The 26,710-nt window shown below is 47.3% G+C and overlaps 1 protein-coding gene across 2 annotated transcripts; it reads left to right on the top strand.

Annotated features, from left to right (window-relative positions):
- The first annotated feature begins 273 nt into the window (after window positions 1-273).
- On the top strand, window positions 274-22,404 carry Nsfl1c (NSFL1 cofactor). Of its 2 annotated transcripts, none has more exons than XM_070006920.1 (10): window positions 274-501; window positions 2,525-2,622; window positions 4,828-4,902; window positions 7,783-7,948; window positions 8,543-8,635; window positions 10,299-10,408; window positions 11,272-11,409; window positions 13,939-14,103; window positions 15,478-18,120; window positions 21,532-22,404. In XM_070006920.1, the coding sequence occupies exons 1-9, from the start codon at window positions 397-399 to the stop codon at window positions 15,638-15,640; spliced, it is 1,113 nt and encodes a 370-aa protein (XP_069863021.1). In that variant the 5' UTR covers window positions 274-396; the 3' UTR covers window positions 15,641-18,120; window positions 21,532-22,404. The 2 variants fall into 2 exon arrangements, with proteins under 2 accessions (XP_069863021.1, XP_069863022.1); XM_070006921.1 differs by having other exon boundaries at window positions 21,965-22,404.
- The last annotated feature ends 4,306 nt before the right edge of the window (window positions 22,405-26,710 follow it).

Here is a 26,710-nt window from a genome sequence, read left to right on the forward strand (position 1 = left end):
TGTTTTGGGCCTTACCTTATCCACAGCCTTGAATAAGCATCAGGCCATAACTCTCCGGCAATACTTTAACAAGGATACAGGTGAACGAGTGAATAATTTAATGAAATGAGGGGATGAGTCACGGACGGGTAATGATCAGACTCTTCCAGGGCCTTTCAATCCACAGGTTTTACTCCCACTGTCGCCGTTGGGCTGCGGTTCGGGCTTCGGCCGCCAGAGGGCGCGGAGCGGTGAGGTTTCCCACCCGGAAGGCTTTTCGTGAGGCGCCGCGCGGGGCGGGGCCTGCGGGGCGGGGCCTGTGGAGCCGGGTCGAGCAGAGCAGCGAGTGGAACGCAGAGGCGGGGCTGGGGCTGTGCAGCGGCCGCCGGAGCGGTTTCAGGAGCGCACGGGGCGAAGATGGCGGCGGAGCGGCAGGACGCGCTGAGGGAGTTCGTGGCGGTGACGGGCGCTGAGGAGGACCGGGCCCGCTTCTTCCTCGAGTCGGCCGGCTGGGACTTGCAGGTTCGCGCCGCGAGGCGGGCCGCGTCGGGCGGGCCGGGGGGCCGCGGGACGCGGGCGCCGGGGACCCGGGGCGGCCGAAGCGCACCGTCATCCCTGCCGGGCCGGGGCCCGACCCAGGCCTCAGGGTCCCGGGGCCGCTGGGCCTCGCGTCGCGGGCTCGCCTCGGGGCGGCCGAGGGACGCGGGCCGGCCACCGGGGGGCGGCCCCGCCGGGCCTCGGGGCGCTGCGGCAGCCCGCGTGGAGCGGGGTCGCCGGGGGGCGTGGCGGTGGCACCCGGGCCTGCTGCCGGCCCGCCCGAGGCCGAGCTGCCCAGCCTGCGGGGGAGGGGAGCCCCGGCCCCGGCGGCGACCCACGCCCCTGCGTACCCACCCACCACCGGGAGAGCTGGCTTACCTGTAAAATAGGAGTCTCGTGGAATGTCCTGTCCAGCTTACTGGCATGTGGTTTTTCAAGGCTGGGGATGAGCTAGGACACAAAACCAACGCCCTTATCCGGGTGCGGGTGGCTCACGCCTGTAATCCTAGCTACTTAGGCTGAAATCCGGAGGTTGGAGGTTCAAAGCCAGCCTGGGCACGTACTTCGCGTTCACTGCATGAGGAGGTGAGCTGTGGGAGGCCGGGATTCAACCATTACACACTGGCGAATCGTCACTACCTAAAACAATACCTGTAAGAAACACTCGATAATTAATAGCAGACAGGATTGCTTAGGTAGGTGGTGATAGTGGTGGTGATGATGATGATGATGACGATGATGACGATGATGACGATGACGACTAATGTTTATTGAGCATCTGCTATGAACCAGGCACTGTTCAGCTCTACCTCTACAGCGAAGGTTTAAGGAGGTTAAGTAACATGCTCAAGGCCTCGCTAACTACTAATCAGTCAGGTAAACACCAGCCCTGTTTGTAAGGGTGAGGAATTGGAAACTCAAAAGGGCAGGGGCAGTGTCCTAGGTCAACACAGCCAAGAATGAGTAGGGTGTGGTATTCAAACTAGATCTTGACTTCAAAATTGGAATTGCTTCCCAAATCTGAGTTAAATATGGTATCACATGCTTTTATAAGTAGTGTAAAACCAGTGTGCTGGACAGAAGTAAAACTAGAAGAAAGTCTCCTAAAAGCACATTGTGTTCTATATTCAGCAGGTTATCTGCTCCCTTCTCCTCGCCCTACAGGTGGACAAACAGGCCCATGCATGTAGTGGGACTTACCTAACATGGACGGCTAGGGCCTGAATGTTGGGTCAGTTCAAGTCCCAAGACAGAACACTACCTTCTGATTGTGTCCTCCAACAGCTCACTGCCTCCAGTGTAGCAGAATCTCATCTCACCTTACTATAGGAGCTGTGTCTTTTCACTCCATTGCTCTCTTATCTCCAAGCAGAATATGTAATTAGTAAATGTTGAGTTGGTGAGAGAGACAGAAACAGCCAAAGTATTCCCATATTCCTTAAGGATATATAGAGCTAAGACATAGAGAGGCATATCATTGTAATGAGTCATCTAATATTCAGGGTTGGTAGGATAAATGTTCCTATTCTACAGGTAAACTGGGCTTCAGAAACCGTGACCCATAGTTTCTGATTTTTGACTAGAAAAACTTAAGGACAAGTCTGAGCATACTGCCCAGGGTGGAACCTGGCTCCACTCTTTACTAACTGTAGCTTGGGCAATTTTCTTAACCTTCTCATTGTTTCTCTATCAACTGTAGAATGAGACAGGAGTACTAATTGCATGGAGTTCTGTGGGGATTGAATGAATGAGTCCATGTAGAGTGTTTTGAATAACCTAGCACATCAATAAATACCCAATAAATAGATAGATTTTACTTCAGAAGAATGTCTTTCACCTCACTCTTACCTTTTCTCTCCCCTTAATGGGTAGAATTTGACTAACAGTTGGCTAATTATGTTTCTGCCTAATTCTTTGTGGTCCTGGTTATAAGTCCTTTGTGCTCAAAGTAATATGTATTAGGTGAAAGACTGTTGAAGGGTCCCAAGGTACTACCTTTCTGTTTCAGATTGCACTAGCGAGCTTTTATGAGGACGGAGGGGATGATGACATTGTGACCATTTCACAGGCAGCCCCCAGTTCAGTGTCCAGAGGCACTGCCCCCAGGTAAGGGCCAACTTCAGTTACTGTTACATTAGTGTTTCCAGCAGTGATGAGGAACTCTGTTCTGATTTGATTAGGTTAGTCCTGCTTGTATGAAGCAGGAAGTTCCTGGGTGTGGTTATGGTTTAATTCTGGGAGAAAGACCAGGACCTACTTTTAAGATTCTTGGGGGACCTTTCACTTACAGATTATGAAGAGTGGCTACTACATCTCTGTAAGGAGTCATCTAATATTCAGGGTTGGTAGGATAGATTTTCCCATTATACAGGTAAGAAACTGGGCTTAAGAAACTGAGCGACCCATGGGCTGGGAAGGTGGCTCAGTGGTAGAGCGCTTGCCTTGCATGCCTGAGGCCCTGAGTTCGATTCCTCAGCACCACATAAGCAAAAAGAAAAAAGCCGGAAGTGGCACTGTGGCTCAAGTGGTAGAGCACTAGCCTTGAGCTGAAGAGCTGAGGGACAGTGCCCAGGCCCAGGCCCCACGACCGGACCCCCCCCCCCCAAAAAAAAGAAACTGAGTGGCCCATAGTTTTTTGAGTAAGAGCCAAAGGCAGTCCTTTGGAGGTGCTATAGAGGTAAAAAGTTAGGGCTGGTGAGTAGGAACTTCATTTGTGGTTTAGGATGCCTGCTACCCTACAAAGAATCCCGTACAAATAAATTTGTGTGACCAACCCTTAGTAGATGAGTTTTATTAATCTTTGGGATTTTTTTTTTTACTTTTTTACTTCACTTTTCCTGACCTCTGCCTTCCATGGAGATCACTCTTTTACCACTCAAAGCTGGCACTCGTCACTTGAGCCACACTTTCACTAGTGGCTTTTTGCTGACTAGTTGAAGATAAGAGTGTCTTAGATTTGTCTGATTTTGAATGGTGATCCTCAGATCTCAGTTGAAACCTAATCTCTAATACCAGTCATTTGCTTACTTCTCTCCTCCAATAATCCCAAAGTCCTGTCATGGCAGTAATTTATTAGAGAAAGGGCAGGCCCAAGAGCCTGGTTGCCCAGGTTCAAATCCAACTCTGCCACCATAGTTTTGTGATCTTGGGGAGTTTCCTTACTTCAGTTGTTCAGCTTTCCTGAAAATGGTAATCTTTCACATGGCAAATGACATGAATTAATACTTACAAAGCACTTTTTACTGTGTGTCTTGTGAAGGAGATACAGTTTAACATTAATCCTGAAAGGAGCAAGAGACTGGACACACATTCAGACCTAAAGACCTTGCCTTATCACTTTGGTTATACCTTAGATTTGCCCTGTCTACAAGGAACTGACTCCATTCTCAGGAGAGGTGAAGCAGGTTAAAGCTGCTGACCTCTCTCTTCCCTATGCCATCTTCTCACCATTTTTTCAAGTTGTTACTGCTTCTGCAGAACAGTACCCAGTCAGCAAGCTCCTCCTTTGAGTGGAACGTCTGGCCCCCTAAGAAGAGAGTAGAAAGGGCAGGAGAAGATCTTTAGATTACCTGAAACTGTAGGTGTGCATGCATATATCACATTGATTGATCTCTCTTCCTTGACTCTTGGTCCTGCTTTCACTGTGATGTTCTCTCATCTCATTTGCATATGCAGCTTTCTGGGAGGCTATACTTACTGTCCCCTTTCCTCCATAGCCCTACCACCTTTCATCCACCCATTTGCTTGCCTGCCATCCAAACATGATGTTTTTCTGATGTGTTTTTTTGTAAGTCCCCTCTCAACACAACCCTGAATAAGAGATTTGAGAATCTTAGTGTCCATGAGACCTGGTGTATTTCCTCTGTGACCGCTCCTATTCCTGAGCATTACAGTGGATAGCTGCCTGGCCACCTGTGACCACCAGCCTGTGAGACCTGTGCTGGGTTTCCTTATAGTTCCAGTAGTCAGTTCAGTCCCAGGCATATAAGCATTTCATCAGGACTTAAAACTAGTTAGTGGTAAACAATGATCAGAGGCTACACCCCATTTCACCACTCCTAGAACAGCCCAGATGCTACTGCACCTCAGCACTTTCTAATGTATGCTTGCTCAGTCCTGAGGGACTCAAAGAAATAAATGCCACATCATTTTGGCTATAAACTTAGGGGGCTTTGCCTGCCAAACACATGCTCTTCTCACCCACCACCTCACACAGATTCTTACCCTTAGTATCCTCATTTAGTAGCTAACAATGGGCATTACCTTTCTTTTAACTCTTCCTGAAATAATTTTGTTCCTTTCTGTCTCTAGTGATAATAGGGTGACCTCCTTCAGAGACCTTATTCATGACCAAGATGAAGACGAGGAAGAAGAGGAGGGCCAGAGGTAAGTCTGTTGGGAGCCCACAGGAAGTCCACAGTAGTACCTTAATGACCTAGAACAGGACATGGAACATTGCTGTTACAGTTGACCATTGCTACTGTAGGAGCGATACACTACTAGTCGCTGCAGCTTACATGTGATCCCCGTCCCTGTGCTTGTTTTATTTTGTCATGTTCTGAGTTGGTTTGTTTTAGGGTTTGGGGGGGGGGGTTGTTTGTTTTTAGTTGCTGAAATACAGAGAAATATTATTCATGGAAACCAGTAAGAAAGGAGAAGTCATTCCACAACCCAGACATAAGCTTGTGTTTATACTTTTGGTGTATTTCTTTCTAGCTTTTACTTTTTAAAATTATTTGTATATGTTCGTGCACTCCAGTCCTGCAGCTTGAAATTAGGGCCTGGATACTGTTCTGAGCTTTTGTGCTCAAGGCTAGCACTTACTTGAACCATAGCTCTGTTTCCAACTTTTTTGATAGTTAATTGGAGATATGTGTCTCATGGAGTTTCCTGCCAGGCTGGCTTTGAGCCACAATCCTTGTATCTTAGCCTCCTGAGTAGCTAGGATTGCAGGCATGAACCACTGGCACTTTTTTATAGGATAAAACAATACAAAAGTAGAATAATAGCCTTATAAATATACATTCCCCCAACACACCCGTACTGTTTTTATTTGTAGGAACATCATAATAAAATTTATGTTTACTGTGGAAAGTATAGTTTAGTATAATGGAAAAGTAACATTCACTTACAGTTTAGTAACTGTAGTTAATATTTGGTATATTCTCATTCTACCTTTGTTCTATGTATAAATACACTTGGTTTTATATGCTGGGTGTAATTACGTGATAAAAATATTTTTTGAAAAGCCGGGCGCTGGTGGCTCACGCCTGTAATCCTAGCTACTCAGGAGGCTGAGATCTGAGGATCGCGGTTCAAAGCCAGCCCGGGCAGGAGAGACCGTGAGACTCCTATCTCCAATAAACCACCAGAAAACCGGAAGTGGCGCTGTAGCTCAAGTGGTAGAGCGCTCGCCTTGAGCTGAAGAGCTGAGGGACAGCGCCCAGGCCCAGAGTTCAAGCCCCACGACCGACAAAAAAAAAAAAAAATATTTTTTGTAGCCAGCCACTGTGGCTCACACCTGTAATCCTAGCTACTCAGGAGGCTGAGATCTGAGGATCACTGTTCAAAGCCAGCCCAGGCAGAAAGTCCATGAGCCTCTATAACTCCAATTAATCACCAAAAAACCAGAAGTAGCATTGTAGCTCAAAGTGGTAGAGTGCTAGCCTTGAGCAGAAAAGCTCAGGGACAGTGCCAAGGACCTGAGTTCAAGCCCCATAATCAACAAATACTTTTTTTCTCCCCTTTGGCTGGATTAATACTATCTGTCTCATTAAAATTCTCCATAAACATTCTCAGTAGCTATAATAATAATTCATCAAACAGGATGTCCAGCATTTAGGTAAGTTTTAAAATTTGACTAAAGACTTTTTAGTCTATCAGGTAGAATAGTATCTAATAGGATTGAACGAGAACAAACTGGTTATGGCTTCATTTCATGGGTTTTGGTTCTTGTCTGTCTTGTTCTGTCCAGCATTCTTTGGGACCATAATACTATAATCATTGGAAATGGGTTTATCTCACAGTGGTCAGTGTATGAAAAGTGGGCAGAGAAATTACATGTGTTCTATGTTTGCATCCATATGGTAGCCTTCACACTACCTCAGGAATATATAATAGGAATGTATTTTAACATTTTACACTCCTCGGGTGAAAGGCATTATCATCAAGTAGGTGAACGTCCACCTCCAAGTGACCTTCTCCACCTTTTGCCAGGCCACATTCTCCAACCTATGACCCCCTCTTGGTTCACAGTCCCATCTTGAAACAACTCTCACTCTTGTCTCTGTCAGGGCCCAAGCTTTGCCAAATTGAAGGAATTGGAGATCGACTATTACAAGTTTTACTCTCCCCACTAGGGAATCTACTGTTGACTTAGCACTAGCAGACACCAAGAGTGATAGGAGGCAATTAGTTATATGACAGCTCAGTCTCAGACCCAGGCAAAGTCCTAACTATGTCTCAGTCTTAGCCTATTACAGCACCCAGTGTGGTGTTGAATGTTGTACTTGAGTTGGAACTTTCCTGCCTTCTCAATACTGTCTCCTCCAGGCACTCAGTATGTCACAGAATGGCAGTGGGTAGTGAGTCTCGCAAGGGCTCTTAGTATTGTCACACTGCCTCACATGTACATTCCTCTGCTTATTCTTTTGCATCCATCTGCTGATTTGAACTTGACGACCTTCACTTAAGGAGCAGGTAGGTAGGGCATGTGAAATCCTTCCTATGTCAAAGAAAGGAGAGTGTTCATAGCAGATGACACAGTGGTAGAGCCAGGACTTGAGCCTAGCCGCTTGTATTAACTATTCCACTGCCACCATTGATCCAGAGCTGCTAGGGTAGCTGCTTCTGACTAGGGCCTCATTTGCTGTCCCTGGAGAAGTGCTGGCCTCCAGATGGATGGTCCCCATTGGTACTCTCCTGAGCTAACATGCTGATATGCGTGCCTGGAATGCCTTTCTCCATCCTTCATCTCCTAATCTCATCTTAGACTAGCCTAGTAGATACTCTCTTGGCAGCTTTGGCTGTCTTTCCATGCTCATTGTGCCCAGAGACTTTACTGACTTCATGGCTGCTCACATTGCATTGTGCCTGCCTCCCTCCTTAACATGTGTACCCAGCTAGCTAGTAACTTCCTTGAAGATGAGCATCGTACCCTTTGCTTCAATGTGCCCTTGCCCAAAACTTGGTGCATGTGCTATTCATTTCCTAAGTGCATTTGGCTGCTGTTCATGTTTTGGTGTTAGAAGTCTGTTTTCTACACAGGTTTTATGCCGGGGGATCAGAGAGAAGTGGACAGCAGATTGTCGGCCCTCCCAGGAAGAAAAGTCCCAATGAGCTGGTGGATGATCTCTTTAAAGGTGCCAAGGAGCACGGAGCCGTAGCTGTGGAGCGAGTGACCAAGAGCCCTGGAGAGACCAGTAAACCAAGAGTGAGATAGGAGTCATTGTCTGTGCCCACACCACTGAGTTCCTAGGAGGGCTACTTCGAGCCAAGGACTGATTTGTCTGTTTTCTCATGTGTTCACTGGTTTCCTATGTAGAAGATGGGTAGTTTCTTTCACCCTTTTACAGGGAAACACAGTTAAGGGCAAAATTTCTAAATCTGTGACCTAAGTCCAGAAAAGGTCCTGAAAACATGTTTGCTTTGTCCTACTCATTATGATTAACTCAGTGAATGCTTTGCTTCATTTTGTTTGAATTGAAGTAATCACTACCAATTTATATGTAAAATCTGAGTATTTGATGTTGGGAAAATATAAAAGTCTTTAGTGTTGTACCCAAATTCTTCCATGGCCATAATTAACTGTTACTTAGTGGCAGGTATTTCCTTTAGCTGGGCGTCTTTGCTGTTTGCAGCTTTCACCCCAGTCCTGACCACTTGATTCATTTACCATACTCCTGGCCTTATGGCCCCTTGAGTTTGATTTCCACTGGTCAGGATCCTCGTCCTCTTTGCTCACTTAAAATGCATCACCGTATGAGTGATAAGCACCACCATATGTTCATGAACTCTTCTTTGACAGCCATTTGCAGGGGGTGGCTACCGCCTTGGGGCAGCACCAGAGGAAGAGTCTGCCTACGTGGCAGGAGAAAGGCGGCGGCATTCCAGCCAAGATGTGAGTGGGCCCCTCCCTTTGGTAAAGAAGCAGTGACTTGTGCATGAACCAGTGACCTCTGAGAGAGGCCTACAGAAACTGTTCTTGCTATGGTCTCAACTGGCGCAGTCCAGGGAAGGCTAAGGCATCTAATCTGCTGTGGGAGGGTGTGGTGCGGCTGGTGAAATGGGATGGGGAAGGTACAGATAAATGAAGGTTTCTGAGCATTCCACAGGTCTCAGGCAGAGGGACAGTGTATGGTATGGGCCTGGTTGAAGAACTTGACATTCAGAACACCAGATTAGGCCTAAAACACTTTTTGTTCATCTGTTTTCCTAATGTCCAGGACTTTTTTCCTGTGGAAGTACATAAAGTCTCTCCTCTTACAAGTGCAATCATACTGTATAATTTTTTTTTTTTTTTTGCCGGTTCTGGGGCTTGAAATCAGAGCTTGATCCTTAGCTTTTTCCTCAAGGCTGGTGTTTTACTACTGGAGCCACGGATCTACTTCTGGCCTTTTTTTTTTATTTTAACAGTTAATTAGAGATAAGAGCTTTGCGGACTTTCCTATCTGGACTGGATTCAAACCTAGATCCTCAGATCTCAGCCTCCTGAGTAGCTAGAATTACAGGCAGGAGCCACTGGTGCCCAACTAATTTTGAATCTTTTTAAAAAAATACTTTGGGGATTTATTCCAAAGTAAAAGGAAATAGGCTGAAAACAAATCTTACTCCCTTGTGGCAGCAGCTACCAGGGTTGTTAACAGAAATTGTAGGTACCTTTTCTTTTTTATTTTTTTTATTGTTATGAAGGTGATGTACAGAGGGGTTACATACAGTTACATAAGTCAGGTAAAGAGTATATATTTCTGGGGTTGGGAAGGTGGCCCAGTGGTAGAATGCTTGCCTTGCATGCATGAGGCCATGGGTTTGATTCCTCAATACCACATAAGCAGAAAAAGCTGGAAGTGATGCTGTGGCTCAAGTGGTAGAGCGCTAGCCTTCAGCTGAAGAGCTGAGGGACAGCGCCCAGGCCGAGTTCAGGCCCCACCACTGGCAAAAAAAAAAAAAAAAAAGTATATATTTCTTTTGGGACAGTACCATCCCCTTTCCTCGCTCTTGCCCAGTTTTTCCCTCCCATCCCCACCCACAAGTTGAATAGTTCCTTTTCAACATAGTGTCTAATGAGTACCATTGTACTTTCCTAGCTGGGCTGGCTTTGAACCACAATCCTCAGATCTAGGATTACAGGCATGAGCCACTGGCACCCGGCTGTAGGTACCATTTTTAATGACTGAAAATAGCCTAGGAGTAGTCTGGCTATGGCAGATGAGTAGAATACTAGCTGCATACATGGACTGGCAGCCCTACAGATAAGGGAACCATAGCTTTGATTGGGGCACCCACTCACAGCCACCCAGCTAGCAAGTCCCAGTGAAGACACAAACCCAGGTCTTCATAAAGCAGTGCCAGTGCTCCTCAACTGTACCACATTCCTTCCTATTATCAGCTAGTGCTTGGTTGGTGGGGTGGTCATGTTTCATTTGCATGCATGTGTATATTCGTATGTATGCTTGCCTATTAGTGTTTGAATGCTGCATAGCTGATAATAGTTTGTAAGCTCAAGTTGATGGGTTGTCAGGTTCCTGTCATTATGTTAATGGCTCTCACTGCTGTCGTCACAGGTTCATATTGTGCTGAAGCTCTGGAAAAGTGGATTCAGCCTGGATAATGGTGAACTCCGGAGCTACCAAGACCCATCCAATGCCCAGTTTCTGGAGTCTATCCGCAGAGGGTGAGCAGAAAGGCCTTCTTTTTAGTCTTGAGTTAGTGAATGTCATGGCAGGTAGGAAGAGAGAAGCTGAACATTTATCATAAGGTTTTTGAGTTAGAGTTAGTACAGTCAAATACATATTCACGGACCAGTTTCAGAAACTTTTTTCCTGTCGGTCTTGGGGCTTGAACTCTGGGCCTGAGCCCTGTCCCTCAGATCTTCAGCTCAAGGCTAGCACTTTACCACTTGAGCCACAGCAACCACTTCTGGTTTTCTGGTGGTTTATTGGAGATAAGAGTCTCATGGACTTTCCTGCCCGGGCTGGCTTTGAATCATGATCTTCAGATCCTCCTGAGTAGCTAGGATTACAGGCGTGAGCCATGGCACCTGGCTTAGTTTCAGAAACTTTGTGTCCATTCTTCCCTTTGGACCTAGAGCCAAGTGGCAAAGTAAGAAGTATTTGCTGTGGTGGAACAGGAAAGAGAGAAATGGAGCCTCTCCATGGCTGGAATGGAGCCTCTCCATGGCTGGCTAGCAGTAACTTCCCTCTAGAACAGAGTTTTCCCCTTTCTGGCATTTTTCCATCCTCACTGTGAACCCCAGCATTGCTTTTTTTTTTTTTTTTTTGGCTGGTACTGGGTCTTGAACTCAGGACCTAGGCACTGTCCCTGAGCCTCTTTGTGTTCAAAACTAGTGCTCTACCATTTGAGCCACAGCACTACTTCTGGCTTTTTCTGAGTAGTTTACTGGGAGATAGACATCTCACGGACTTTTCTGCCTGGTCTGGCTTCAAACCGCAATCCTCAGATCTCAGCCTCATAAGTAGGTAGGATTATAGGCATGAGTCACTAGTAGCCAACCTAACGCTACCTTTTGTCTCACAGGGAGGTGCCAGCAGAGCTGCGGAGGTTAGCTCATGGTGGGCAGGTGAACTTAGACATGGAGGACCATCGGGATGAGGACTTTGTGAAACCCAAAGGAGCCTTCAGAGCCTTCACTGGAGAGGGCCAGAAACTGGGCAGGTAAGAACATGGCTTGAGTTGTGTTGTTCCTGCGTGTTATAGTGCTTCCATTCTGGCAGGGGTTAACTTGACAGTTGGAAAAACTTCACCTGTTTGCCAACAACAAGAATACACTTGAGGGTGAGGACACTGCTTCTGGGTGAGACTTGGTTGCTTGCCAGGCCTTCTGCAGTGGTTGTTTTTGTGAAGGACATGGCTGAGTCCCAGAATTGTAATTGGGACAGTTTATTCCATTGTGAAGACAATTAGCACTTTGTTGACTGAAGCTCTTGTTGTGAGAAGGGCTGGTTTCCCGTGACTCAGTGTTTGCAAGGAGACTGCTGGTTGTGGAAGTCACCTCTGACTTTCTTGCTTCTGGGTGGATCGTCCTTACTGCGGCAGATAGCCAATTCTTTGGGGAGACCACCAGTTCTTTGGGGAGACCAGTGGCCGGAGGGACAGTATTCAAGAAGACCAGACTGAGTCCTGTCCTTGGTGTGTCCTACCAAATGAATAGAATGCTGGTGCTCTTACTGAGGAAGCAGAAGCTCAGTGTGTCAACCTCTGTCTGCTCCTCTTCTCAGAAGGTGCAACTCTCAGAAGGTGCTATGATGGTCATAGGTAGTTGGGAGCACCTCAGTGATTTGGGTCTCAGATTCACGTAAACAAAACAAGACAAGATCTTGGATAATGACAGCAAGCAGCTATTTGAGGGCTTGCTGCTATGTACAGAAAGAAACATTTCCATGTATTTATCTCCTTTAATCCTGTTTCGTCCCCATTCTGCAAGTAAGGACTGAGGCACAGTCACTGTCTAGCCTTGCCTGGGGTCAGATTGCTGGTAGTGCTGAGCTAGGCTCCCCGTCTGCTCTTGTTGGCCATGCTGTGTGTGGGTTTCTGGATGTTCTTGCACAGCCTCTTGGTGCCTCTATTATATGCTGGGGTGGTATGTACTTTCAGTGTTTCCTCTACTGTCTAGGAGATTTTACTTTTTAATTGGTGAGGTTTCTGGAATTCTGTCCTACTACCCTTCAGATCAATACTGGGCTCTTGAACAAGATGTTTCTTGTTTTTTGAGACAAGGTCTTAACTGTGTCACAGTGCAGGGTAGCCTCAAACTCACTATGTAGCTCAGGTTGGCCTCAAACCTAACCACTAATGCTGGTATTACAGCTGTGGGCCTCCACACGCTGTCTTCACCTGTACATAGACATAAGTCCCTGTCTTATGGACTGTTTTGAGGTTTAAATGAGTCTGTGTGCATTGGACCTTGGAGATGGTGCCTTACAAATAGCTATTGGGCTCATTGTGTGTGCCATCCCACCTCCCCTTGTAAAAGAAATGGTAGGTGAGAGCACCACAGCCAGGTCTGTGCATCGGACTTCTTCCGTGTCTGCTCCTTTGCCAGGCCCTCTGCCCATGTCCTCTCTCTGATCCTCCCAGCCAAACAACTTGTTTTATATAAAAACACAGAAGCCTTAGAAGTTGTGTGACTTGCTCTAGGCCACTCTGCTACTTCAGTGGTGGAGCTTGGGCCAAATGGCTGGCAGTACCACTGCAAAGGTTAGTGGTGGCCGCCACTCATTGGGCAGCCTGCTCTGAAAGGTATGCAAGGTGAGGAGTAGATCTCCATTTACAATAGAGGAAGGGTGAGGTGTAGGAACTACTACCATTCAGTAGAGAATTTGGGGGCAGTCTGTTCACCTAACAGCCTCTCCTCTCTCAGAGGTCATCTGCTAAGAGAAAAGCTAAGAACACGGTAGCTAGGTGGTTCACAGGGGAGACTTCCAAATGGCTATAGAGAGTTGGGTAGTGTGTGTGGACTTCATGTTTGTCAGCCACTCCCAGTGTTTTATATCATTCTCTAATCCTCACGAAAAGGGAAGTAGGTAGACTCTTCATCCTTTTAAAAGCCCCTTATTGAAGCTAAGGGAGTTTGAAGCAGTAGCAAAGAGCACACAGCTAGTTGGTGGTCTTAGGTCCTGGTCTGATTGTAAGATCTGAGCTGTAAGCTGGCAGATCTCCATTTGTTGTATAATTAATACATACACAACTTGGCCCTTAATTAGTCCCCAGGAATTCTTGTCCCCTAACCCCCATGGTTGGCACATAAGTATGCAGTGTATACTATGGGATGCCACCCTGAAGAGTGCATCACAACCAGTCACCTGCAAAGCTGTGTTAAGGCTGCTGAGGCCACAGGCTTGGAATGCCCCTTCAATCACTTCATGGAGCCTAGACTTAACTTGGTCCCCTGGGCCCTTCAGCCTCATGGCCTATTCTCTGCCACCCCAGACCCTTGATCAGGTGGAGACACTAAGGAAGAAGGGAAGTTAAGAGCTGACCCAAGGCTCCTCCTGAGGAAGCAGTTCTAACAAGTGACTCAGGGGAGAGGGAAATTCTTCTGGGTCCCATCTGTCTGCTTCAAGTCATTATGTGGCTCACCAAACAGGGTCATGTGCAGGACAGCCATTCAGTAAACATCAGAGTAAGGGCTGCCTGCTGGGGTCTGGTTTTTGCTCCTGACCTGATGTGCTCCCTTTCTCTCAGCACTGCCCCCCAGGTGTTGAATACCAGCTCTCCAGCCCAGCAGGCAGAGAATGAAGCCAAAGCAAGTTCTTCCATCTCAATTAACGAGTCAGAGCCCACCACAAACATCCAAATCCGGCTTGCCGACGGAGGGCGGCTGGTGCAGAAATTTAACCACAGCCACAGGTACCTTGTGTTGTCTGGCCTAGCTGGTGCTAGCAGTGTCTCTGGCACAGGTGTGGGAAGTTGGTATGGGTAATTTGTGCTTTTCCTGAGCAGTAGGGTGGAATGTCTGCAGGTCTGAAGCCCATGGTCCCAGTCCCCACTCACCCATCACAGTAGCCAAGGACTGCTCTTCCCTCCTGTGGGTCTCATTCTTCATCTCAGGTTCAAGCCCTGAACTCTCTCGAAAACAAATCTTAGGCTAAAGCCCAGGTACCAGTGAGACCTAATTAGAGCTGCTATAGCTGACAGGGGAGAGGAAATACAGTGCCCACACTTAACCAGCTGACTTTCTCTCACATCCTCCCTTCAGGGGCCTTTGGAAACCACTAGATTATAAGTTTTTCCTGGAATTGGTCTTTGAGAATCCTGCTGTATTGTCCCAGGCCATCTGAGATGGTCAAGGCAAACTGCTTCCTCTGTTTTAAAGATAGGGAAACTGAGTCACCAAGAAGTAAAGAGACTGGTGTTTTTTAGAGGGCCGTTGCCTGTGAAGGCAACTCCTTTCTCTAGAACAGAATAGAGTGTCTAAGCTTCATCAGTTGTGAGCTAACCAAGCCAGGACCTATGTGTGGGCCAGTGACAGGTTTCACAGCTGTTAAGTGTTAGCCAGGCTCAGGGTAAAGGTATGAAACAAGATAGGGATGAGGCCAGGAGCACAAGGAGGCCTCCTGGACTTTTCTAAACGGGTGGCATGACCCAGCTCACTGACCTGAGATGCTGCCTCACTCATCACCCAGCATGGCTGCTGCTCACCCAAGATGCAGCCGGTACAGAGTGGAGGAGGGAGAGAGCAGGACTACATTCCATACATTGTGCAAAAGCAAGAGGCTGTTGGAGGGAGGTGGCTATCCTGCCATTGCAAAATTGAGGTCATAGGCACCTTGTAGATAAAGGGATTCCTGGACAGCTTGCTGTTATTGTCCTGTGCCATTCTGGTCTACTGAAAGAGACAGTAGTCAATGATTGCCTGGAATTGTTTGCTTCCAATTCAGTGCCCTGGAACAGGGGAAATGCTGCCCTGTGGAAGTGTGGTCAAGATTAGAGGAAAGGAGACAGGGCTTACAGAACTGCACAGCAGAGGGTAGCTTGACGAAGCACTAAGTAAAATGAGAGGAGAGAGAGTAAAGGAAGGAGGCCTTGGACACAGTAGGAAGTTGGGAGCTTCCCACATGGGAGTGTGGCTAGTCTGTGATGCTTTCTGGTGACAGCTTTGCCAGCTCTGGAGGAGTAGGCAGAGAGGGGGCTCTGTAGGTAGTCATCCTTCCTCCCCAGGGTGGGAGCTGTGGGCATCAGCAAAGGACTCTGTTCACTGCTTCCCATTTACACCTTCTCCAGGATCAGCGACATCCGGCTCTTCATTGTGGATGCCCGGCCAGCCATGGCTGCCACCAGCTTTGTCCTCATGACTACCTTCCCCAACAAAGAGCTGGCTGACGAGAGCCAGACCCTGAAGGAAGCCAACTTGCTCAATGCTGTCATCGTGCAGCGGTTAACATAACTGCCCAGCCCAGCCTCCCCTCTCTCCTGTGTTTCCCATGGCCAGCAACCATGCCTGTGGGGACACCCTCCTGCCCCTGTGCATACCCAGCAGTCCAGTGCCACGTCTCCTCCGTAGCTCTGGGTTCTTAGACTTTGGTTGGACATTTTTTTTTTCCTTAGTTGCGTTTCTCGAGTTTTTGTGATGATCAATGGACTTTAAAGAAAAAAAAATAAAAAGAACCAAAAAAACTGAAGGGCTGTCACCACATGTTGTATGAGTATCCACAGAGGCAGCTTGATAAAGTCTTGCTTATCTTGAAGATGGGGACCTTTAGCTTTTGTAAAAATCATTAGGTGCATGCTGCTCACCTGCTGGCATGTCCTTCCACCACCCCTAAAGGTGGCTTGTGGGGATCCCCTTCCTAGGGAAGGAAGTGGGGAGATAGGGGTTGCGGCTTTGTAGCTCTCATTCCACAGGAGCACATCCCCCCTAAAGTGTGAGGGCAGACCTGGATGCACACAACCAGACACTGCAGGGCCTGCACCGGCCAAGGTACTGCCCTACCCACCCTGCCCTGTTCTCACCAGCTGGACTGCTCTCCCTGGTGACTCAGTTGCTGTCGTTGCTTTCTGTGTACAGTTCAGCCCAGAAGAACCAAAATGCCACTGAGCTGTTCACCAGTGATGTGGGAGTGGGTGTCTTCTGCCATAGCACCTCTGTTGGTGTCTGCTAGAGCTTTCAGTCAGACAGCTGAGGTGAATGCGGCATGAGCCTTTGGCTATGGTGTATACTTTTTCTCTCCCCACTTCTGACCAGTGCCTTAGGCTGCAGTTCTGGCCTGGTAAAGACCCTCTACCTGGCAGTTTGCTTCCTTGCTCAGGTCAGGGGTGGGGAGCCTCTTTCACCTTACTGTAATGACCCAGGAGTGAATGGATCCTTGATACTGTCCTCAGCCATTTACTTTTCTGCATTACCCACCACTCCAATCCAGGACCCTGCACAGGAGTGTACTCAGCTGCAAAGACTCATCCTGAGAACAGGCCTTGGCTTGATGCTTCCAGCCCAACAGCCACAGCAATTGCCTCCCATGTTTACTGCAGCAAGGTGGAGGTGACTGGAAAAACAAAATTGTCATCTTGACTATAAAAACCAGAATAAGAGTTGGGTGCCAATGAGATCTGAGGATCACAGTTTGGAGCCAGCCTGGGCAGACAAGTCTGACTCTTCATAGATAACTATCAAAAAGCTGGAAGTGGAAGAGTACCAGCTGTGAGTGGGAAAGTTGAAGCTCCAGTACTAGCAAACATAAAAAGGACCAGGAGCCAGGTACTGGCTCACACCTGTAAGCCTAGCTACTCAAGAGATCGAGATCTGAGGCTGATGGTTCAAAGCCAGCCCAGGCAGAAAAGTCCACAAAACTGGAAAGGAAGCTGTGGCTTAAAGTAGTAGAGTGCTAACCTTGAGCAAAAGAGCTCAGAGACAGCACCCAGGTCTTGAGTTCTAGTCCCACAACCAACAAATTTTTTTAAAAAGCCGGGCGTCAGTGGCTCACACCTGTAATCCCACCTTCTCAGGAGGCTGAGATCTGAGGATCGTGGTTCAAAGCCAACCTGGGCAAGAAACTCTGAGGCTATTATCTCAATAAACCACTCAAAATCAGAAGTGGCGCTGTGGCTCAAGTGGTAGAGCACTTGCCTTGAGCTTAAGAGCTCAGGGATGGCACCCAGGCCCAAAGTTCAAGCCCCATGACCAACAAAAAAAAAAAAAAAGATGAGGGTTGTATATTTTGTACTGAGCTCATTGCCTTTCTAAGTGCTATAGAGATTCCCAATGCCTCACTTGGCAGTATCAACCTAATAGCCAGGGCACAATTGCTAAGTAATAAGGTGCTGCCTGGCAGCTCCTGGAACCCATGCTCAACACCTACTCAGGCCCTGTATACACCCTGACCCTTGGGGGCGACTGCAGGGTTCCCACATCACAGGGCAGGGGAACAGACTCAGCCGGTGAGGGAGCCTCAAGACTGCTAGCAACCTCAGAGACTCCACAGTGCCAGGCCTCTGCCTCATACCTGGCCACTTGAAGAGCAAGAGAGGCTGCTAGAGTAGAGAGAACTGAGCATTTAGAGGAGCCCTACACCCCAGGAGTCTGTAGGACTTGCAGTGTCTCCTAAGGGCCAGAAGTAAACAAAGCAGCTGGACTAGGCTGTTTTGCATCCTGCTGTAGAAATGGACCCGGGTAGAGGATGGTCCTTGGGTTCCACCACTCAAGAGAGAAGCAAGCAGTCAGGGCCTCCAGGAGAATATGAGCCAGTGCTTCTAGCAGTGGACCAAGACCTGAAGATCCCGAAGACACCCCATTGAGAGTGTCAGAGCATCTTCCCCGGCCACAAGAAGCCAAGAGTTGCTTTCCTACTCCACCTCTCTGGCACCTGGGCCTTGATATGGCAGAAGCTGTACCTTTAAGAGAAGTTCCAAGTCAACTGGCATGGGAATGAGGTGGGTTTTAATTTACATAATGTATGTACAACCTAAATATATTGTTTAAGTTGGTGTTTCTTTTCTACCTCATCCATTTGAGAGACACCCTTCCTTCCCTCCCCACAATGTAGTTCTTAGGCAGCCATCCTTCCTGACTTCCTGAATATAAACCAATAATTGATGCGTACTCTAAGACATTAAATTCCACTTTTACCTGAAGCTTTGAGAAGGACAAGCTCGAGATGATCACAGCACAGTGACACAGAGGGAAGCATGCAGTGCTCTTGGTTGTGTCTGAAGCAGCTGTGAGCAGAATGGTTATAGGAAGAGAGAAGGGAAGGCCCCAAGAGCTCTGGACAGATGGCCAGCTCCCCAACAGGATGGCAAGGCCCAGCACAATGCCTGGCACATAGGAGGTGCTCAATAATTAGTCATCATTACTAAAAACAGTTGACCCATTCCTGTGTTTGTCCAACAAGTATCTGTGTACAACTGTTGGGTAAGTGAATTTATGAATGGTGAATAGCTAACAATAGAACATCAGCTGCCATTATGAGCCTTGGCTACTTGCCAGGTTCTAGTTTGCAGTCACGTGAAGCAATTCATTTCATCCTAACAATGGCCCTGGGAGACAGGTGTGTTAATCCTGCTTTAGAGATGAGGCAGCAGGTTGTCTGGCTCAAAGCCAAACAGACGTGGATGGGATTTCAATCTGGTCCAGGGAACTACAGACCTTTTGAATAATAGTACCATGGGATATTTTCCCTGGTGGTATACCCAGCTCCTTCCTGGGGCACTGTTGGGGCAGCAGTTAATCTCCATATGTGTTCAGCCTGTATGTGAGCCCCAACTTTGCCATTTTGCCTATGTGGTTTAGCTGTGCCTCAGTTTTCATCTGAAAAAATGACATGGGTGGTAGCAACACCTGACCTCCCAGATGTTGTAAGGCATTGAAGAGGTTGAAGGGCCTCTGGTGGCTCAGAGTCCTAGAGTAGGAACAGTTGGGGAAATGGAGCCAGTGGAGTTAGCAGCATCAGAGGGCACCAATGTAAGCTGGACTCAGCCATTGGATGGCTAGAGAGATGACAGTGGTCAGGCACCCGGCTGGAGGGAATAGCAACTGGGGGGGGGGGCGAGAGTCTAGAGTTTTCTCTAATGACCCCATAGGGCAGGCACTGCAGGAAACAATGTACTGCTCCATTACTTCCTGTGAACCCCAACAAGACTGGAATTCTCCAGCCAGACTCTCCACCCCTCAGTCCTCATGGACAGCTAAGGCCCAGTGAGCTGCCTACTGGCGTCCACTCATCCATCACCCCCACCAGTCCCCTCTTCCTACCTCACATGTAGCCCTCATGGTTGACAGTTGGATTGACCCAGCCCCAGAAACCCAGGCAGATTGAAGTGGGGGGTGTTCAGGCCCTGGACATAGTCCCTAGCACCTGCAGGCATGCAATGAAGGTGAGGGGCTAGTCCCCTTCACGGAGTTACTTACTTCTAACACAGTGGGTAAGATCCTAAGAACAGGAGTGTGGGGAGAGGGAACAACAGGGAAAAAGGTTTGGAGACGTGAAAAAGGCACAAGTTCTTTAGAACACATTAAGTCTGGTGTTTGTGGGTGTGAAGTGAGTGTGAATCTGTGTGACAGCAAGCTTCAGTGTGTATATGTGTGAGGGTATATCTGAGGGTATGTGTACCTCCCAGGCAGCTTATTGGCAGGACATGAATGTGCACAAGGGCACTCACCGTCACACAGAGGGCTGTCACACACCTGGCCAGGTGGCTTGAGGTCACAATCAGGCAGACACAGTGTCTTTAACTCAGTGTTGTTTGCAATTTCTCTTGTGATTTGCACAACAATGAAACCCCCCCCCTTTTTTTTTTTTTGTCAGTTGTGGGGCCTGAACTCTGGGCCTGGGCGCTGTCCCTCAGCTCTTTAGCTCAAGGCTATCGCTCTACCACTTGAGCAACCTCACCACTTCTGGCTTTTTCTGCTTATGTGGTGCTGAGGAATCGAATCCAGGGCCTCACGCATTGCAAGGCAAGCAATCTACCACTGAGCCATCTTCCTAGCCCGTGTCATTGTTTTTTGAGGGATATGAGTTTATTATTCAAAATTGTGCCACACATTGGGCTGGGAAGGTGGCTCAGTGGTAGAGCGCTTGCCTTGCATGCATGAGGCCCTGGGGTCGATTCCTCAGTGCCACATAAGCAAAAAGAAAAAAGCTGGAAGTGGCACTGTAGCTCAGGTGGTAGAGTGCTAGCCTTGAGCTGAAGAGCTGAGGGACAGCACCCAGGTCCAGAGTTCAGGCCCCACGACCAGACCCAAAAAAAAAAAAAAAAAAATTGTGCCACACTGATGCTGATGACTAGTATACATATGATCATGGCTTTTCTCTTGGGATTAATATTGTGGTGTTTCTATATACTAAAATATTTCCATAGGACTAAGACCGTTAAGAGAATAAGGATCTTAGGTGAAAATGGTCACTAATGGCTCTGGTGTTCTAACTCATGGAATTAATATTGAGCACCTGTGAATTATGTAGTATGGAGAGCACAAGGTCTCTTAGAACTTAAGACTAATTCTTAGAACTTCAGACTAGTTCTCAGTGAACTTAAGACTTCTTTGCACATTAATCCTTTTTTTTTTTTTTTTTTTTTTTTGTCAGTGGGGCTTGAACTCTGGGCCTGGGTGCTGTCCCTCAGCTCTTCAGCTCAAGGCAAGCACTCTACCACTTGAGTCACAGTGCCACTCCCAGTTTTCTGGTGGTTAATTGAATATAAGAGTCTCATGGACTTTTCTGCATGGGCTGGTTTTGAACCGTGATCCTCAGATCTCAGCTTCCTAAGTAGCTAGGTTTACAGGCATGAGCCACTGGTGCCCTGCTGCACTTTAATCTTTAGTTTTTATAATTTAACTTTTGTCTACCCTGGCCACCATCATACAAGACACCTCAGATAATTCCCATACTAAACTAAATCTATTTTAGAAGAATTCTATTTTTAAAAGAGCTGTAGCAGATTAGTGTACTAAGAAAAAGAAAGAGGAGGAAGAGAGGGAAAGGAAGGAAAGAAGGAAGGGAGAGAGGGAGGGAGGCAAGAAAGGAGAAAGGGAGAGAGGAAGGGACGAATGGATGGTTTGAAAGTGCAGTCTGAATTTTTTTTTATTTTGATTTGTTTTTATTATCAAGGTGATGTACAAAGGAGTTACAGTTATGTAAGTCAGGTAGAATACATTTCTTTTTAAAATGCTTTTATTGTTATTACAAAGGTAATATACAGAGGGGCTACAGTTACATAAGTCAGATAATAAGTACATTTCTTTTTGGACAATGTCAGCCCTTCCCTTTCTCTCTCACAGGTTTTCCCTCCCATCCCCACTGAATTAATTTGTTTTCATGTGTCATTTTTGTCCCCATCTTTTAGTCTGTGTTTATGATGGCAACTAAGAAGTCTGATGGTGTCTGTTAGAGACTCTAAGCACCTCCCTGGCACCAATTCTTGCTTCGGCCACCATGATGAGCCTGTAAGAAAATGAGTCCTAAACAAACAGCATTGGACATAACTTAATCTGTGCCTGAAATTCCTAGAAATAACTGGCCAATGTACTTGTAGCCACTGAATTTTTACATAATGCAAAGCTCTTGAGCTCACCTTATGGGCACTTAACATTTTAGTGTGCTTAACTAAAAGATTTTTGGCATGTGTTTATGCACAGTTGAATATCTTTTGATAGTTCTTATTGTAGGGTTAATACAAAGATCCATTTCCAGAAGAGTAATTAAGCTCAGCAATAAAAATGCTATGCTTTTTGTAAATTTATGACCCAGAAAAATTCAAGCCCCAGATTCCTTTCCAGGAAAACTTGGGACAGAGCCTGTAATCCTGCTACTACGGAGGCTGAGATCTAAGGATCATGGTTGAAAACCAGCACAGGCAGCAAAGACCACAAGACTCTTATCTCCAATAAACCACCAGAAAACGGGAAGTGGTGCTGTGGCTCAAGTGGTAGAGCACTCTGCTTGAGCTGAAGAGCTGAGCGTCAGTGCCCAGGCACAGAGTTCAAAACCCACAATTGACAAGAAAAGAAAAGAAAAAGAAGTCACCACAAAAATAGCAGGGATTGCATCTATTCTCCTGCAGATGACATTTCATTTTTCCTTATAGCTGTGTAGTATTCCACAATGTATGTGTAGCATTCTTTACCCATTCATCTGTTGTTGTGCACCTAGGTTTCCATCACTTATCTACTGCAAATTGTGTTAAAATAAACATGGATATATGAGTGTCTTTCTCCTATTTTGACTTACTCTCCTTGGGATAAGATAATGGCAGACATTTTTAAAGGTTACCTGAGAATGTTCCTTTTCAGAGCTAAGAGTGGACTCTTGAACACACCCTATGGTTCTTTCCTGTGGAGGCTCCATCTTTCTTTGTCAGGCTCTGACTGCTAAATTCCAGGCATCCAGTGTGCGCTCTCCTTTCAGGAATCCTTGCCCATTACACTACTAGTGCCCCAATTCCCAGGCCAGCAGCATCACTTGGAAACTTGTTAGAAAAACAATTTCTCTGGTTACACCTCAAACTACTGAATTAAATACTATGAATGAAATCCACCACTGGGTTCTACCAGATTGGCGCATTTCAGAGAATCCCGGAGAGCCCCTGTGCCCTACAAGTGCAGACTCTTCGGGTCAAGATCTGTGAGCATGGATCGTATTACCCCAGAGACTTCTAGTTGCAAGTATCAGAAAGTCCAGTCCAAACTGGCAGCAAGGAGAATTTATTGGCCCACAAATTGGAAAAATTTAAGAAGCTACTGAATTATAATCAGGGTTCTCTCTGAGTGAGTAACTGCACACATAAGGATGTGGAATTTCTTACCTCTGTGATATGACTGAATTGTGTCACCCCCATCCCTACCTCTACCCCCAAATTCCTCTGTTGAAGCCTGTTCACCAGTGTGGTGATGTTTGGCGATGAGGACTCTGTGGGGTAATGGGGCTGAGGTCAGAGTGAAACTGACCCCATGTCCAGATCCATCTACCCTTAGAAGAGGTCCCTGCATTCATTCTCTCCCTGCCTCTCTCCCCTTCCAGTCCCCCTTTTTTCCCACACACTCACAGATGCAGCTGAATCTAGATAAACTCCCTTCTCCCCCTACCCCCCCCCTTGTTCTCCTGTGGCAGATGACAGTAAGCCAAGAAGGGAAACTTATCAGACCCAACTATGCTGGAACTCTACTCCCAGACTTCCAGACTCCAGAAACATGAGAGACTTTAAAAAAAAAATTATGTATAAAATAAGGACAAATGGAAAGGTAGAAAGCTTGACATATAAAGAACAAAAATAGCCAGGTGCTAGTGGCTCAAACTAGCAATTCTAGTTACTTGGGATGCTGAGATCAGAAAGAGTTCAAGGCCAGCCCAGGCAGAAAAGTCAAGACTCCATCACAGCAGAAGAAAGCTGGATGTGGTCACACATGCCTGTCAGGTATCTATGAGAAGCCTGAAATAGCAGATCATGGCCTAGGCCCTGATAGGAAGTAAGATCCTATCTTAAAACCAAACAGTACAGCTGGGCACTGGTGGCTCACACCTGTAATCCTAGCTACTCAAGAGGCTAGGGGGTCTGCGTCTGGGAAGGTGGCTCAGTGGTAGAGTGCTTGCCTCGCATGCGTGAGGCCCTGGGTTCGATTCCTCAGCACCACATAAGCAGAAAAAGCCAGAAGTGGTGCTGTGGCTCAAGTGGCTCAAGGCCCAGAGTTCAGGTCCCACAACCAACCAAAAAAAAAAAGAGGCTAAGGTCTGAGGATCACAGCCAGCCTTGACAGGTAAGTCCCTGAGCCTCTTATCTTCAATTAATCACCAAAAAGCTAGAAGTGGCGCTGTCTCAAGTGGACTATCCTTGAGTGAAGACTATATGGAAGGGGAAGAAAGGGAAATGGAGGGGGCGAGGGGATTATGTAGATTCAGCTGGAGCTGAGTGTTGGGTGGGGGGGATGAGGAAGGAGAGGAGGACTGGATGGGGAGAGGGAGAGGCAGGGGGAGAATGAACTCTGGTGCCTTTTCTCCTAATGACATGTGGCTCAGACATGGGGGTCTGTTTCACCCTGACCCTGCTTAGGCCTTATCTCCAAACATCACTATACAATACCCAAGCCTTGAGTTCAACCCTTAGGAACTGTGGTCCCCTCCCCCCTCCTCGTGTGTGTGTGTGTGTGTGTGTGTGTGCGCGCGCGCGCGCGTGCGTGCGCGCACTTGTGCACAAGTACACATACCCTCAAAACCAGTGAACATTATGGCAAGAGGCATGGCTCAGTAATGGATAACTTGCCCCACAAGCCTGAGGCTCTGAGTTCAAACCCCAGCACCACCACCAAAAAGGAGAAGGAAGGGAAGGAGGAGGAGAAAGAAGAAGAAAATATTAAAACTAAAAACAACAAATACGTCCTTGGAGGCTGGGGGTAGAGTGTGTGGTTTAGCAGACACAAGGTCTTGGGTTCAATCTCCAATATCAAATTAAAAACAAAAGCAAAAACCTTTATACATGTTCATTAGGCAAATGTTCCTTGTGCTGTATAACACACATCAATCCTAGAGTCCAATTCATCTCAGGCCTTGCTGCATGTTGTCACAGGTCACTGAAATGATAGCCTCGTGCCTGCCTTCCTTTCCCCAAAAGCAGTGAGGAGGGAGTGTACATGTGAGGTGGTTGAGAAATCTTCATAGGAAGACATAAAGTCGACGTGGTGGAATGGCCACAGCCTCAAGGGTTTTGACCAGATGCCCAAACAGAGCCATGAGAGAACCTCCAGATCATAGGATGAAGATGAAGCATCTTCCTGCTCCAGCTAGGCTTGGGGGAAAATGGAATCCAGGAATTCTCTTAGCTCCTGGCTTCTCTCTCGCTTCATCAGGTATCTTCTATGCAGTCTGATTTTCTCTGTGTGGTAGGGGCAGGGTCTAGGCTATGTTCCCTCATTTTTTTTCCTTTTTTTGGGTGGTAGTGGTGGTGGTGCTGCTGCTGCTGGTCCTTAGGCTTGAACTAAGGGCTTGGGTACTGTCCTGTCCCTGAATTTCTTTTGCTCAAGGCTAACACTCTGCCACTTGAGTCACAGCTCTACTTCTAGCATTTTTATTTTTATTTTTGGTAGTTCAGTGGAGATAAGAGTCTCAGGGAGGGGCTGGGAAGGTGGCTCAGTGGTAGAGCGCTTGCCTTGCATGCATGAGGCCCTGGGGTCGATTCCTCAGCACCACATAAGCAAAAAAGAAAAAAAGCCGGAAGTGGCGCTGTGGCTCAAGTGGTAGAGCGCTAGCCTTGAGCTGAAGAGCTGAGGGACAGCGCCCAGGCCCAGAGTTCAGGCCCCACGACTGGACCCAAAAAATAAATAAGAAGAGTCTCAGGGAGCCGGGCACCGGTACCTCACGCTTGTAATCTTAGCTACTCAGGGAGGCTGAGATCTGAGGATAGTAGCTCAAAGCCAGCCCAGGGAGGAAAGTCCATGAGACTCATCTCCAATAAACCGCTCAGAAAACTGGAAGTGGCACTGTGGCTCAAGTGGTAGAACGCTGGCCTTGAGCTGAAGAGCTGAGGGATAGCGCCCAGGCTGAGTTCAAACCCCACGACTGACCCAAAAAAAGTCTCAGGGACTTTCCTGTTGGGGCTGGCTTTAAACAGCAATCCTCAGATCTTAGCTTCCTGAGTGGCTAGGATTAGTTGTGTAAGCCACTAGTACCCAGCCTATGTTCCCTCTTTTAAATATTTTCTCAATATTCGTTATAGACAGACCCCCAATTTTCACTTAGGTGTGTGTCCATCCAAAATGAAAAACGTGTTCCCAAAGCTTCCACTTTGCTAAACATGGCCATACCACTAAATTGTAGTCAAGCCAGGTGCTGGTGACTCATATGAGCCTGTAATCCTACCTAGTCAGGAGGCTGAGATCTGAGGACCATGGTTCAAATTCAGCCCAGGCAAGACAATCTGTAAGATGATCTCCAATTATCCATCAAAAAGCTGGAAGTGGAGCTGTGGCTCAAGTGGTAGAACACTAGCCTTGAGCACACCCCCCTCCCCCAACCAGGCCCTGAGTTCAAGCTCCAGGACTGGCGCGCGCACGTGCGCGCGCGCACACACACACACACACACACCAAGCTAATGAGGTGTGAAGAGATGTAAGTGGCTCTGATTTTATGATCTAGAAGTTTCTAATCCATGTTCTTAAAAGGGAAAGAGCTATTTTTTCTCCGTCCTCCTTTCCTTCTTCCCACCGTTGGATAAAACATGGAGCTGAGTAATCTTGGACCACACATATACCTCTAAGGATGTAGAGATACAAGCAGAAGCAGCCTGTGAGCTCCTGCCTGCGGGGAACACTCGAAACTGTTAAGAACCTTCCCTCTCGTTCCAGCGGATGATTTGTATCCTAACTAAAGGGCAGATTGCCAAGGCTCCCTCAAGCTCTAGGGAAGAAAGGAGACAAGGGATGGGAAGAGTGTCAAGAAGTTTCAGATGGAGTTTGCCTTAAGCAAAAAAGCTATGAGTTCAAGCACTAGGCCTGACACAACAACAACAACAAGAGATCGCAGTTTGGGTCAGGAGC

This window comes from Dipodomys merriami, unplaced genomic scaffold (genome assembly GCF_024711535.1).
Source record: "Dipodomys merriami isolate MVZ:Mamm:240054 unplaced genomic scaffold, mDipMer1.0.p SCAF_7, whole genome shotgun sequence".
Taxonomy (NCBI): Eukaryota; Metazoa; Chordata; class Mammalia; order Rodentia; family Heteromyidae; genus Dipodomys; species Dipodomys merriami.